Source organism: Argiope bruennichi, chromosome 9 (genome assembly GCF_947563725.1).
Source record: "Argiope bruennichi chromosome 9, qqArgBrue1.1, whole genome shotgun sequence".
Taxonomy (NCBI): domain Eukaryota; kingdom Metazoa; phylum Arthropoda; class Arachnida; order Araneae; family Araneidae; genus Argiope; species Argiope bruennichi.
This window is the reverse complement of record NC_079159.1, coordinates 127,129,783-127,146,047: the sequence shown is the minus strand read 5'-3', so window position 1 is coordinate 127,146,047 and position 16,265 is coordinate 127,129,783. Positions and strand designations below refer to the sequence as shown.

General features: G+C 28.0%; 1 protein-coding gene across 4 annotated transcripts in view; it reads left to right on the top strand.

Annotated features, from left to right (window-relative positions):
• The window catches only part of LOC129983777 (protein Son-like), a 39,130-nt gene extending 23,754 nt beyond the window's left edge, over positions 1 to 15,376 (top strand). Inside the window, exons 9-12 of one of the 4 annotated variants that reach the window (XM_056093406.1) lie at positions 3,566 to 3,713; positions 6,951 to 7,013; positions 7,128 to 7,243; positions 15,210 to 15,376. In XM_056093406.1, coding sequence (XP_055949381.1) covers positions 3,566 to 3,713; positions 6,951 to 7,013; positions 7,128 to 7,243; positions 15,210 to 15,323 — 441 coding nt within the window. In that variant the 3' untranslated portion in view covers positions 15,324 to 15,376. Of the gene's footprint in view, positions 1 to 1,061; positions 1,136 to 3,565; positions 3,714 to 6,950; positions 7,014 to 7,127; positions 7,244 to 15,209 lie in introns of those variants that run through there. The other 3 variants (XR_008785448.1, XR_008785450.1, XR_008785449.1) reach the window with 3 other exon arrangements.
• The last annotated feature ends 889 nt before the right edge of the window (positions 15,377 to 16,265 follow it).

The following is a 16,265-nucleotide window of genomic DNA, read 5'->3' as shown; positions in this document are numbered from 1 at the left end:
TAGATGATCTTGATAGCATATTTACTATTTGAATTTGAAAAAATAGAAGCCCACATTATTAATAAAGTTGCTTACCACATCTTCTATAGCATTGTAATTTAAAAAATTTCTTTGTGATATATTTTGTTATTATCTATTAAGTGCAACTAATTTCAAGTTTTTCATTATTCTTCATGACTCTGCAAATTTATGTATCTAATCATATTAAAATATTATCCAGCCACATTTTATTTATGACTAATCAATAATTGAAGAGGCATTTTCTGACATCTATATGTAACTTACAATTATTTATAAAAAATAATTATAAAGTGCTAATGTTTACGTATATCTATTTGTTATCTCTTTTTTTTAAATGCCTACTTTTTTTTCTGGAATGCAACATTAAATAGTTAATTATTATTCAGAAAGTTAAAATTTTGCATTCATGCAGAAAGAAATGTACTGAAATCTGAAATATTGCTATAATTATAATTTCTGAGTGTGATATTTTGGAAGTTACATTTATTTAATTTCTTAGTTATAATTTCTTTGACCACAGCATTATAATTACCATTGTAGAAATCTGTTTCTTGTTTGAAATGAGGAGTCAATTAATTGATGTTTTCTGTTAATTAAATTATATTAGTTGAATGCATTTAAATCATAGAAATTATCAACAATACATTGTGAAAAATTGAAATTTTTTGCACTTGAGATTTTATTACAATTTTAATTTGATAAAATGTTGATTATTTAAATATAAGTTCCATATCTCTTTGCATTAAATATGTAAATTATCCAATTTGAATACATCAGAATATTTTTTTTAATTTGTGAAACATTAATATTAATTTGAATTATCAAGACAACTTTATATTTTGTATTGTGCTTTGGAATAAAGAATACTAAAAAAAAATTTCATAACCTCAATTATATATATATATATATATATATATATATATTTCACTTTTGTTATACAATAAATTAATGGAAAATTAAATCACGGAATTGTGTACAGTTGGCTCTAAATTTTAATTTGTGGTTGATATATAACTCCATAAATTGAGAGCTTGTTGCAGGCATTCCTTAGTAAAACATCTTTAGCAGGTACAACAAAAATGCAATCTGGATTTGGAAGCAGCACTTCAGATTCGGAAATTAAGCTATCAGTTATGGTAAGAAGTGGCCTTATGGCACTATAATAAATATTAACCAAAGCATGCTTTTATACATTATTTGTTTCTCTGATCTTTTCAAAATTATTTATATATGTAAATATGGATATAAAATTGCTATAAGAATTAATTTTAGATCTTATATTTACTAAGCACTTTAATATTTTATTCAGGAAAAATATTTTGTAATAACAAAACAAACAAAATTATATGACCATTTACTTAATTTCTATAAATTTTACATTTCTTTATCATTTGTATTACAATTCACCTTTTATTCATTTCTTATATCAAGCCATATAGTAATATGGAGACAGCAATATGGTGCAGTAATAAAACAGCAAATTCTATATTTAAAAATGAATATTTTTTTGTTTTGGATCTATTAGTTAAGCTGAATTTTAATATATAAACAATGATTAAAATATTGTTAGTATTACTAAAAGATAATCTGATTGAAAATTTGTATTAACTGGTTGTTTTCTCATTAGTGAATTTATTATACATTGTAGTTTAGTTTTTATTGTTAAAAATGTATGCTAATGTTAACATTATATTAAATGGAAAAAAAGTGCCTTTTTTTTATTGTATACTTTAAAGTGTTAGATCATTATTTAACTCAAATTTCAGTTTATTATTTATATATATTTATATTTGTTTTATGATGCTCCAATTTTCATTTAATTTCTTGTATGTATTTTGGGAGTTATCATTATTTGCAAGACTTTTGCTATGTATATTTATAAAGAAGATAACAGTAATAATTTTTTTAAATGCTTTAAATTAATTATTGAGTAATGCTGGTTTGTCCATTTAAAAATTCATTATAGATTTTAATTAAAATATCTTAAAAAATTTTCAAATATATCTAAAAAGAGAAATGAAGATATATTTTGTATTAAATAAGTATAATTATTTGAATAATAGATTAATTACAAAGAAATAAAAATAATGAAATAAAAAATATGTCATTATTGAAATTCATATATTATGAAATGTTTCTTTCAATTATTAAAGCAGATTATTCAAAAGATGGCCTACATAAAGGATTTTTAAAAAATGATTGGTGAAGCGGTAGAATGATTTACAACCTTTTTTTCATTAAGACTAAAGAAGGAGAAACACATTTTTTGTTTTTTCTATTTCCATCGTTTAATCCTGAACTCTAAATGATTTGGGTGCAATAATTAGCTGCAAAATTTGTTTGTAGCATAGGTTTCTCAGGGTTTCTCCCCCCCCCTCCCCCATTTTAAACTATATTCCTTAGATTCATGATTAATTTGAATATTTAAATTACAGTTAAAAAATGTGGTTGATGAGTGATTTGTGGTAGATTTGTCTTGGATCATGAAATGGATCTGATAACAGAAAAAAGAGGTGTTGAAATTATTACGTGGGTTAATACCAAAGATCAAAGGAAAAATATTTTTTTTCATATTGTATTTTTTGAAGTAAATATGAAAAAAAAAAAAAAAATGAGATTGTGGTGGGTTATTTCTTTCATATTTTTATCTTGTTCATATGATGTTTAAGTTTAGCATAATCAAAATTTAATTCTAGAATTGTTTTTTTTTTTTTTCTTTCTTTCTTTTCCTTGTTTACAAAGTAAATGAAAAGAAAATATTGTAAAATAACTTACTTTTGAAATTGTGTCTATCTGTTAGTCTATAAATGCAATAATTGAAATATGCAGATAGTTACATAAATGAAATATATGTTTTGTTACCTTAGTAGTAAAATTATATATTTTTACAAACATTGGGCAAAATAATCTTTGGAAATCTGCCTGTGTGCGAACAGAAAAACTTTTCAATGGAAATTGGAACTATGATTTGTTTTAAAATGGAATTATTGGATTTAGTTCATGTATATTACATGTATATTGCTACTTACATATTTTTTTTATATCTTGAGTCATTAAAATATGAAATTTGTATCACCAATAAAAATAATTTTTAAAAATACACTTCTATTAGAGTACTAAAAAAATTATTATTATATAATGTTAGCCTTTAATATGTAATATTACAGGTTTCCATCACAAATTTACTTCTAAATAATATGTATATAAAATTAAATGAAGTGATTAAGTGGTTTTTAAGTTTTGAATATATATAAATGACATATAGTCACTGAGAATACACAATTGTTCAAAATTTCAAAATCCAGCCATGGTAGTAAAAGGTATAAAAAATCAATTACATAATTCCATCTTTACAAATATAGAATTAGTCAATGAAATAAAAGCTGAGTTGCAGAGTGTCTAAAATAATAATTCTGATTTTTTAGAATAATTCTTCAAACAAGCATTGATGACGTGGTAATAAAAAAATCCTCATATATTTCTAGATTTCATAGATTCTGATATATCAATTTATTTGAGGTGAGGCTAACACATATTTTTGCAGGATGCATTTACCCGTGCTGCACCTGTAACAGAAGGAAAAGGAATGAGCTTGCTGAAAAAAATGGGTTGGAATCCAGGAGAGGGTCTTGGAAAGAATAAAGAAGGCTCATTAGTCCCCTTAATAATTGATATTAAAATGGATAAAAAAGGTAAGGAACATTAATTTATAATTGTTCATTATAGTCAAACCAGATATTATAAAGGAATTCAAAACATTGGGTGGATTACAAATAAGTATAATTGATTTATAAATAGCAATTGAAAAAAAATTTAACATAATACAGAAAGGTGCTTAAAATATTGTATAAGTAATTAGCGCTCAGTGTAATTACCCTTAGTCACACAGACTACATCAGATTGTTTCATTTTTCAACACTGTGTTAAGCTGATGTAGTTCAGAAGTTGGCAGATTTTGTCAGTAACGGATCATGTCACCTGACCATGGTCCAGAATTTTAAGGTTCTCATCAATATGGTTCTTCTGTTACTTTCACAATGAGATAAGAATTTTAACTGAACTAAATTAAAGCATTTTGAAAAACTATTTTAAGGCAAAGTTTACTCCATATTCTACTAAAAACAGAAGAAAAACTTAGATAGCCAAATGTTCAACTGGCATGCGATTATCTAATGGACATCATGTTTCACTGTGAATTAAGCAAAATGGACTGTATCATGAATATTGCCTTTGTGATCAATGGTAGACATTGAGGGCAATTACTTTATATGCAAATGAAACTTTACCCGTCGTTTTGTATCATATGAAAATTATTTTTTAACTCTCATTGCAAAAAGTCTCATTGCCACAAAGTTGTGGTCAATGCAACTGTTAAGAATTACTGTTGTATCTTGTAATTTATAGAATATTTTTTTTGTTAAAGTAATAATACTATTTGCATTCCTATTGCTATCATATTTAGATTTTAATTAAAATTAACAATAAATTTATATATTTCTCTGTATGACAGTTGGGAAGATGATGTTTCATGATTTGAACCCGAGTCCCGTTATAAATACATATTCTAATCTTTTCTGTCGTTGTAAGTTTATCCTATTTTGAATCAGAGGTGTAAATTCTATCCTTTCAATTAGTAATTCTCATAGGCATTATAGTAGAGTTTGTAATCAGAGCTTTGATCATTTCTGACCTTATAAACTCATCTGGTTCTTGGAATTAAATTTTTGAATAATACCTTCATGTTTTATAAAGTCATTCATTTTTTTGTACACATTTAGTAGATGTTATCAAATCTGTAACCTTGCTCTTACTTTCTCCTGGATTCTTTTTGGTGAAAAAATGTGCAATTTGCAACATACATAATTGATGGTGATACCAATTCTGAAATCATAGTAAACAACCAGTATATATAGATTACAATAAATTTCTCTTAAATTATATTGAAAACACCAAGAATTGTGAATTCCTTGCATTTCCAAGAAAATCGATCAAAGGGAAGGGCAAAAATTATAGCTTAAAGCTATCGAATTATCATAATTAAATGCATTTTCATAATACATAGATATGTGAGCATGTTTGAAGGAGAAAAAAAAACTTTTTAAAATGTGTAAATTCTGCTTTCAATTATTTGTGGAATTGTTGGAGTGTAAAAAATGAATTTCTCTCTTGGGAAGTTTAATATAGCTTCTTCCTACATTTAATTAATATAGATTTAATCTTATTGCATTCAGTTATTGAAAAAAACTCTCTTTGAACCACAGATATAATATCATTTTAACCTTATTCAATACTAGCCGCCTTTGGCAACCAGCCGTTCGCCAATCTTAATACTCGTTAAAATTTTAATATTTAAATATTTTATGTAATTCCTACTTTAATAGCTTCTTCATCAAAATATTTTCAAATTTTGATAGTCATATAATTCACTCATAATATTATAAAGGCCTTCAGTCATAATGTAATATGTATCTCTAATTTTTCTGTTAGCTCTCGTAGAATTTATGCTTTAAATTAAAGTGTAAATGATTAATCTGCAATTAATATAATATTTTTTACTGAAACAAAGCATTTTTTTAATAATATGATTACTGAAAACAGAGTCACTGAGCATTTAAACCTTATGGGCACTAAAGAATACCTTTCTTAATTTATGTAATATCTCAAGAATTTGTCAACAAAATTTTCTCAGATTCATCATGAGCAGATTGATTAATTAACAATGTTTAATTTTAAATGCATCAAACACTAAGAAAATAAACAAAATCCTTTAAAATAATCGGTTGAAAACAGGTTAAAAAAACTATTTAAAAACAATGTATTTAAAACTATAAGCATATACAAAAAAATATATAACTAACATAAATACAATTTAATTACAAAAGCATACAACTAACCTAAAAAAATTTTAATGAAGTCTGCATCCATTGAAAATAGTTATCAACAATCAGAACACAATGTGAATGCGTGAATTTTTCTATGGCAGTTGGGTGTAACGCTATGCAGATTAGAAATTTTTTAATTTCCTTTATTCTGTTTTATTTTTAATTTAAAAGTACTTCAGAATGAATCTGAAAAGGCGATTAATTAGCAATGTTTAACTTTAAATGCATCAAGCATTAAGAAAATAAGCAAAAACATTTGAAATAATCGGTCGAAAAATGTTAAGCCTAACCTCATTAACGTGGGGGCAAAAAAACAAGCCTCACTAATTTGGCGATGGGGAAATAAAGATTTTTTTTGGTGGGAAAGTTAGTTTTTAGTTAATAATTAAAATTCTAAAGTTAGTTTTTAATTAATAATTAAAATTCTAAAAAAAAATTAAAAAAAAGGACCCCAGGTGCACATTTCCGATCTCCAAGGTATATATGTACCAAATTTGGAAGCTGTAGGTCAAACGGTCTGGCCTGTAGAGCGCCAACATATACACACACACACTAAGCTTTATTATAAGTATAGATTAGCATTCAAGACTAATATAAAAATATTTATCTCTCTTAGAACATCCATCATCTAGCTGTCACTTTGAGAACAATCTGACACTAAAATATGTTTAGTTCATTGATCAATCTTTAACCCATTGTGTCTAGTATTTTATTTTACTAATTTACAATTTTTAATTGGAGAAAGGTAACAGTTTAACATATAATATTATTATTGTTAACTTTTTAATATTAAATTGATAAGGATTGAACTTTGCAATTGAAATCCTTTCCCTAAATGCCATTTTTGAATGCTTATTTTAAAATTTTCCATTAATTAATTCTATAAGCAGTCTTATCATTACATAACTGTTTTATCGTCTACATATATATATATATAGCACTCAAAATTAAAAACAAGATATCTTTGTATATAATAACTGCTTAACATTTCATTAGTAAAATATAATTTAACTAAACAATGAATTCACTTGGATTCTTTTCTCTTAGGTCTAGTTTCTGAAGGAGAAAGTGGAAAGAACAATATAACAAATGCTGTCAAGGAACTACAAGGTAACTCCAATATGAAATAATAATAATAATAATTTTATCATTGTGTTTCATAATTTAGGCTTTTAAATAACTATATATCTTGCAGTTCAGATTGTATGTTTCTTTTGGTTCTAGGAAAACATCCCGTGTCTGCATTGATGGAGCTTTGCAGTAAAAGAAAATGGAAACCTCCTCTATATACTGTTATAAAAGATGAAGGTCCTCCTCACAAGAAACAGTTTCTTTTCAAAGTAATTTTATGTTTATCTCATCTGTATATATTACATATACTCTTCAAAACAAGACAAAACTTGGTATAAACTTTTCAATTCAAATGTTATTTAAGTTTTAATATTCTTGCGGATGTGTGATGTTTCTCAAAAATAGTGCAAAATTTTTATGCAATTTTAGAATTTAAAGAAAAACCTTTCTAATATTATTAATTCGCTTATAATAGCCTATTCTTCCCACTAATTTTAATAAGCAATATTTCTCATCATTAATAAAATTAAAATTAAAATTTTAATGAAGCATCTGGGAAATTTTATTCTCTGTAAAATTCAAGTTCAGTGAATTTTTGTCTGACCTTAGTATTTTTGGGGATCAGTTAATTTGCTGTGAATATTGGTTGTTAAATTTCTTATTACACTAATATATCCACAACAGCCAAAGAATTTCCGTGCTTGCTATGGAAATTAGGTGAAAATTATGGATATATAATGAAAAACTAGAAAGGAATATATATACTAGCAGTATCCGCACAGCATTGCCCGTGGCATAACATCTAAGAGGAAAAATTAGTTTTAGATTTAAGTCTAGCCTCCACCCCATATGACATGTGAATGTCATGCGGGATCAAAAAGATATTTAGAAATCATCAAAAATAACTGCAAAACATTTTTTTATAGCACACATTCAAAAATATTTAGGGCTAAGCTTTGATATACAGTCATTTGGCACCTTGCAAGGTAGGCAGGCAGTTTTCCGGTGGCACTTTGTTTGGGGTTACAGGACCGCCATTTTTTTTATGTTACTGCATGCTATTTTATTTCGATCTTTCCTGTTCATTTACCTTGATTTTTCCTACTGCACATACTTCTGCTTACTATCATTATTTTCGATTTAATTTTTTTTTTTTTTTTTTTTTTTTTTTTGCATGAAAATGGAAATTTGCATTTTACTGCATTAATTGACATCCCCCCCCTATATTTCCGTTAATTTCCTGCAGCGTTCTCGGAACCTTTCGATTTGAAACGCTATTGTTGCATTTCGCGCCACATTCAGCCATTTCTCTAAAATTTGGCTATAAACTTTTTGGGTGAAAATGACTGTATATCAATGCTATTCCATATTTAGACTGTTAAAATAGTTTCGATTTTCCCTTGTAAACAACACATGCCTTTTGATTCATCTTTCAATTTTAAAGCTGGGCTAAGCTTTGATATACAGTCATTTTGCGCCTTGCGAGGTTGGCAATATTTTGCTGTTACTTTTGCAACCGTTACCGTATTAGTGCCGTTCTCGACACATTTGGCCATTTCGCTAATATTTGGCGAAAATGACTGTATATCAAAGCTGTTCCTAAAGCTGAACAGTATGGACAGACTATATACATTGTTCCTATTGAAACCGAGGCTGTAATCCACACATTGATCGAAATTCATAGCGGTGTACTCCTTTTCGGACCAAATATCTGGAACGTTTCTTCTTACACTTCTTTTCCTGTGTCTCAAATTTAAATGCCTTTCTCTGTCAGCAGGCAGGCGAAATTCATTCACTCTGTAATTCAACTGCAGTGCGATTTAAAGAGAGATGGTTACTTCGCTCAGCAGAAGACTGTCCTTTGAAGAAAGTATGGACATTCTTTCTCTGATTTTCGCTAACCTAAGGTTTCTTTCTCTCTACATTTTCATTATCACGCAACAAACGAAGCGTTTTGGCATTTAATGTGCTCCGGCCAAGGTTGAATTTCCTTCTTTTGGGCATAATGATATTTGAATTGCTGTTTAAAATCAGACGTAAACAAAGAAATGTATCGCATATGAATACCACAGCTCTTACTGTTTGCACATGCGAAGTTTGAGGTTTCCGCACACGCGCGGATAAGTGCAAAGCCGATATTACTGTTCACGCATGCGCGAATCGTATTAAGAAAACAATTAAAATCGCAATTATAAAACTCCTCTTTTTATTTTGATATGACTTCAATACACTAAGACCTTCCCCAATAAATGCCCTACAAAATGGTACAAATATCTCCAATATCAGTTAAGTATTTCGCTCTCTCTCTCTCTCTCTCTCTCTCTCTCTCTATATATATATATATATATATATATATATATATATATATATATATATAAATTACGTGTCCGTTGTTTGTCCGCGATGGACTCCTAAACTACTTAACCGATTTTAATCAAATTTGCACACCGTGTGCAGTTTGATCTAACTTAAAAGATAGGATAGCCCTTTTTTTGAATTTTTAATTAGAATTTTAATTATTAATTAAAAACTAACTTTCCCGCCAAAAAAATCTTTTTATTTTCCTCGCCGCCAAATGAGTACGGCTTCAGTTTTTTTTTTTTTTTTTTTTTTCCCCAACAGTCATGAGACTAGGCTTAAGATTTTTCGGCTGATTATTTCAAACGATTCTATTTATTTTCTTAATGTTTGATGCATTTAAAATCAAACATTGTTAATCAATCGATCTTTCAGATTCATTCTTAAGTACTTTTGAATTAAAATAAAACAGAATAAAGGAAATTAAAAATTTCTAATCTGCATAGCGTTACCCCAACTGGCGTAGAAAAACTCACGAATTTGAGTTGAAGTAACTGGCGAAGAAAATTCACGCATGCGCATTCTGTTCTGATTGTTGCCATGACAACCATTATCAACGGATGAATTTAAATTATTTTTAGGTTAATTGCATGTTTTTGTAATTAAAATGTATTTATGTTAGTTATATATTTTTTGTATACGCTTATAGTTTTAAGTACATCGTTTTTTAAGTAGTTTTATTTAACCTACTTAAATAACCGATCAACCGATTATTTTAAACGATTCGTTTTATTTTCTTAGTGTTTGATGCATTTAAAATGAAACATTGTAAATTAATCGTTCTGGCCATGATGAATCTGAGAATATTTTGTTGACAAATTCTTGAAATATTACATAAATTAGGAAAGATATTCTTTAGTGTCCATAAAGTTTAAACGCTCAGTGACTGTTTTCAGTAATGATATTACAAAACAAATATTTTGTTTCAGTAAAAAATATTATTATATTAATTGCAGATTAATCCTTTCCACTTTAATTTATAGTATAAATTCTACGGGAACTAACAGAAAATTAGAGAGATACATATTACTTTATGACTGAAGGCGTTTATAATATTATGAGTAAATTATATGACTATCAAAATTTGAAGTTTAAAAATATTTTGATGAAGAAACTATTAAAGTAGGAATTGCATAAAATATTTAATTATTCAAATTTTAACGAACATTAAGATTGGCGAACCGGCTGGTCTCCAAAGGCGGCTAGTATATATATATACACACAGGGTGTTGCGAATTCGACCGGCAAATCAAGAGGATAAAGAATCACCATACAACATTGGGTCCCAAACGTAGTTCAATAGGTGAAAAACGCAAAAATAGATGGAGTCGGAGAACTGTTGGAAAATGTAAAAAATTATTTAAAAAATAACAAACACTGTTTCAACTATGAATTTCTTTAAAGTGAGAGCACATTCTTAAAAGTTTCTTTTCATGCTGGTGACTTGCGGATTTGATGATCTAGGGGATCGTAAATGACTGAAAACGAAAGTGTATTTTGAACCCATACTTACAGAATATTGAAACGTGAAGAGAAATAAAAGCTTGGAAATGTACGGAATTTTATATTTTATAATTTGGCATAAGCGTTTAGTGTGTTTTAAAGATATTCAAGAAAAACTAAAATGGGAACCTGAAAACATCGCTGCAACATCAATACTGACGTTCGCAGAGAGCATAGTCAAATTCGAAAGACAAATTCAGAGCAAGGATAATAGGCGTTAAGTAGACGAAAAATTACCATAAAACATAGAGCCGCAGGTAACGTTTTTTAATGAAAATCGCAAATCGGGCGGAGTTTGCACGCAGGATGCTTGTTGCCACATAAGAAGATGCACACTTTTCTGCTAGAGTTTTATTCTCAGATGAAGACTGCTTTTCGAGAGAAGGTGTCTTCAACACGCACAATTTGGCCATTCGAAATTCCCCACATCACTATCTCGTCGAACGTACAACACAAGTTTGATATTAACATTGCTGCAGAGTCATCTATTTGGACCGTATCTTCTGCCCGAAAGTCTCAGCGGCACAAAGTACCTTGTTTTCTTCCAGCACGTTCTTTCAGATTTACTGCAGTGAACACCGACAATTGTAAGCCAGCACGATGGAGCACCTGCACATTTTAGTTGCATTCGTGAAATCTGTCTTGTTGTTTGCAGATGGAGTTTAACGACCATCCATTCTGCAATGCTCTTTAATGAATACTTGCTCACTGCGTTTATTTTTCCGAATGCATGAAAAATTTACATACGAGAAAGTTTCTTCTCGATTACCTTGTTCCTAATTCTCGCATTCATTATGGCCATTCTCTTCGCCAGACTCATTGTCTTTTCGACATCTGTTTTTGCTATTTTCACTGAATAAACGTTACCTGCGACCCTATGTTTTCTGGTAATTTTTCATCTACTTAATGCCTATTATCCTTGCTCTGAATTTCGAATTTGACAACGCTCTCTGCGAACATCGGTATTGATGTGGCAGCGATGTTTTCCATTTTATTTTTTCTTGAATATCTTTAAAACTCCCTAGTTCTCACCCTACACGCTTATATCAAATTATAGAATATAAAATTCCTTACATTTTCAAGCTTTTATTTTACGCCAAGTTTTAATATTTTTGCAAATATAGGTTCTAAACTAGTTTTTCATTATCAGTAATTTACGACCCCCTAGATTATCAAATCCGTAAGTTACCAGCATGAAAAGAAAATTATAAGAATGTGCTTTCACTTTAAAAAAATTCATCTTCGAAACAACATTTGTTATTTTTTATTAATTTTTTACAGTTTCCAACAGTTTTCCGACTCCATCTATTTTTGCGATTTTCACCTATTGAACTTCGTTTGGGACCCAATGTTGTATGGCGATTCTTTATCCTCTTGATGCTATCACTCCTCTGAATTAGTCGGTCGAATTCGGCAACAGCCTGTATATATATATATATATATATATATATATATATATATATATATATATATATATATATATATATATATATATATATATATATATATATATATATAATATATATATATATATATAATATATAATATGAGCATAATTTTATGTGAAGCAGAAGGCAGGTTCGAAGACATAGAAGAGACATTTTACATTTTTTAAATTCATTTTAATCCATCCCGTGAAGGCAATTTATTTACACGCAGGCACGGACAGAACAGGTTCACAACAGCACGGAACAAAAGCAGAAGTACGGAAGGAACGAAACAAATGATCGCTAGTCTTATATAACATGGGATTTCCAGGATGGGTGTCAATTCAATACTTGTGTTGACCTTGGGTAAGGGCACCGAAGTGATCACTTTCACTAGGCACATGGAACTGATGGCGCATCATTTTTACAAAGCTTCAGTGAATTAATTAAACAGAAAGTGGAATTGGATCAGAAAATAAGAGAATGAAATTACTGTGGGCTAAATTAAGATAAAGCTTTGGAAATTAATTTGGTTTAAATTAAGAGTTTAAAATATCATTAAACACACACACATATAAGGAAAACTATGAAATATGTTGAAAATATCCTTTTCCCAAATCTTCGCTTACAGTAAGGCAAATAATAAGAATATTTTTAGCATAATTAGAGAGGAAACAAAATGGAAACTTGTTCCAAAAGAATATAAAAACACTGGAATCGCTCTTAGTAACTAAAAGGAATGTGAGAGTTGGTTGTAGTATTAAACTGAGTAGTGATGATTTAAGAAAAACAAAAGTTCTTGCTCTTTAATGAAACAAAATTTTAAATGTCTAACAAATAGTATTAATTTATTTGATCAACAAAATCATGTGTTAATTTTCCAAAAAAAAATTATTTGGCTTGTATATAATAAAGGTATGTTTGGAAGGTAGGATGTTGGTATTCTAAATGTGAGACAGTTTAACCTATAGCTACCAAATTTAGCATATGTATACCATGGAGGTTGAAAATGTGCACCTCGGAACAATTTTTTGAATTTTTAATTAGAATCTTAATTGAAAATTAAGCGAAATTTCGGCATTTTTACGCGATAATTTCCGAAAATATGATCACACAAACATGATTTTTATATCAAGTGAAAGTTCAAAAAAATTATCGTTTTAATGATAATTGAATGTTTTAACTTATAAATTATTCCTATTTTCAATTAATTTTTTAACTATATTTTTCAACAGTTTTATAACACACAAAATAAAAATAAAATTTAATCTGCACAAGCACATTTTGCTTGCATTGGAAAAAAATTAGCATAGATCAATGTTTTGCCATTATATTGATAAAAGCTTAAATTAAAAAATAAGTTAACTGTTGGAAATTAAATATAGAAAAGTGTAATTTTCAACAAGTGTTTGTATGAAATGAAATATATTTTCTCTAAAATAAATAATTGAAAAATTGTATATGATTTTGTACAATATCTATATTATTAATTCAGTAAATCAATTTTATTTAAGGTATTATTGGTTTAATATATACAGGACATCCACTCTAATCAGGGCTCAACAGTTAATTTCTAAAACTTAATTTATATATATAATAAAAAATTGATCTGAATGAAATAAATAATATTCCATGCAGTTTTTAATTTTTATACATATCCTCTGTTTTGCGAGTCATATTTAATAAAATATTCTTGAGACAGTATTATTCTAAATTTAAAAATTCCACTCTTTTGCAATTAAAACTTATTGAATAATGAAAATTTGAATGTTTCTGTTCTATAAAAGCATGCAATTTTAGACCTTTACATTGACTGTCTTGAAGAAAATGTGTCAATCAGGGCTAGGACTTTCCCCAAGATTGATTGTCCTAAAATAATGATATTCAAAGCTTGATAACTCGGTCAATCTTGATCTCAGAAAATTGAAACGTTAGACTGTCAAGATAATTTTACTGAATATAATTTATATGATCTATAACTATTTGGACTTCATAATTGTTTACAGAAGTGATTGAAATAAAATATTATTGACTGCATTCAAATCTTAATTAAGGTGAAACTGAATTTTATGATGATTCAGAAAAAGTTTTATTGAATAATTTTTTAAATATAGCATAAATTATTATATATATTGTAATACACATAAGATTACCATGCTGAAGGATTCAATTTTCTGTTGGCATATTTTTAAAAAATGTTTGGTTTTAGCAAAAAAAAAAAAAAAAAAAGTCTTATTTATTGAAGCTTTATCTCTTACATTTCAAATTTAAATGTCATGGGAGCTGACAGAAAATTAGAGATATATATAGTACAACGTACTGAATATCATGTTTCTATAATTGTATGAGTTATATAACTATTAAAATTTGAAGCTTTAAAATATTTTGCTGAAAAAGCTATTAAGAGACCAAGACACATAAAGATTTAATTGAAAATTTTAGAGACCATTATTTCTGGCAAACCAGCTGGTAATGTATCCATAAGAAATGCTACTGATAACTGGGTAACCAATATTGGAAGCTCTGCACTAATTACAATCAAATATCTTATTCATAACATACTCCAAGTAAAGAAAATTAAGCAACAAATAGTGACAGACATTTCCTTACATTATGTATATAAGTATACAGTGTGTTCAGTAAAGTCCTTTTAAATCTTTTGAATTCAAAGCAGCATCTTGTATAGCCAGATAAGTAACATGTATTACAGTTAAGTTACTATGCTGAATTTATTGAGATTGGTATAAACTTTGTTTTTCATTCAATTCATATTTTCAATCTTATCAAACAAACTGCAGTTTTAAATAGTTATGCATTCCATGTTAATAATTTAACAACTTGGCTTTAAATGTGTCAATACTTTAAAAGGCCAAAGTAATAAAATGCACTTTTTTCAAATTTTATATGGTATGTAAAGATGTTAACTTTTTTAAAATTTAAATTACAGGTAGAAGTGAATGGTGTTGATTATCAACCTGTAATGCCTTGTTCTAATAAAAAAGATGCAAAAGCAGATGCTGCTATTGTATGCTTGCAAGCTCTCAAAGTGTTTCCTCCTTGAATGGAATGATATAAATGTACATTGTATTAATAAAATAATAAAGACTGCTGATATATATGTTTTTTTAATTAATCCGTTTAAGGAACAAAAATAATCAATATTCAAGAAATAAAAATTGAAAACTAGTCTATTTTGAGTTATTTCTTGGCAATACTATAAGATAATAAATGAAAATTTATAATTGTTGAAATGAGTATAGTCAAATCAAAATAAATACTATTATATTATTATATATAATACATACTGTATTAGTACATATATATATACTAGCAGACCCGGCCACTCGTTGCTGTGGCTAAGGTTTTTGTTATTTTACATAGTAGTAAACTATTCAAGGGAAACAGTAGGAGAACACGGCCATGGGGACCACCATGCTTTTTTACACAGATGCCATTTGTAAAAAAACATAGGGACCTCCATGATTGATTTTCTAATACCGTTGATATTGAGCAAAAATCAATACAAAAAAAATAAATTTAAATTTCTTTATTTTTTTGTATTCAAGTTTGTAACAAATGAGTACATTACAAAGTTGTTAGTAAAAACACGTAACACTTAAACTTATAAATGAGGTAGGTAGGGCAGATAGTTTTAAATCTTTGACAATAATGTTTATTATTTTGAATTATAAATACTTTTAATTTCAATTTAATTTAGCAGTAATCGATGCACAATATTTTTGGTTAACCTGTCTTTAGCTAACACATATAGATTTGATGGTTTTCCTACACGTGAACATGCAACATATAGTTGCCCATGAGAAAAACATGGATTTTCCAAATCTAAATCACAAATGGACATTGTTTGGCCTTGAGATTTATTTATAGACATGGCAAAAGCTAAACGAATTGGAAACTGTAACCTTTTGAAGGGTATCGTAGATTCTGATGGTATCAGCGGAATACGTGGCAACAGTGTTAAAAGAGACTGCACTGGCAAAAC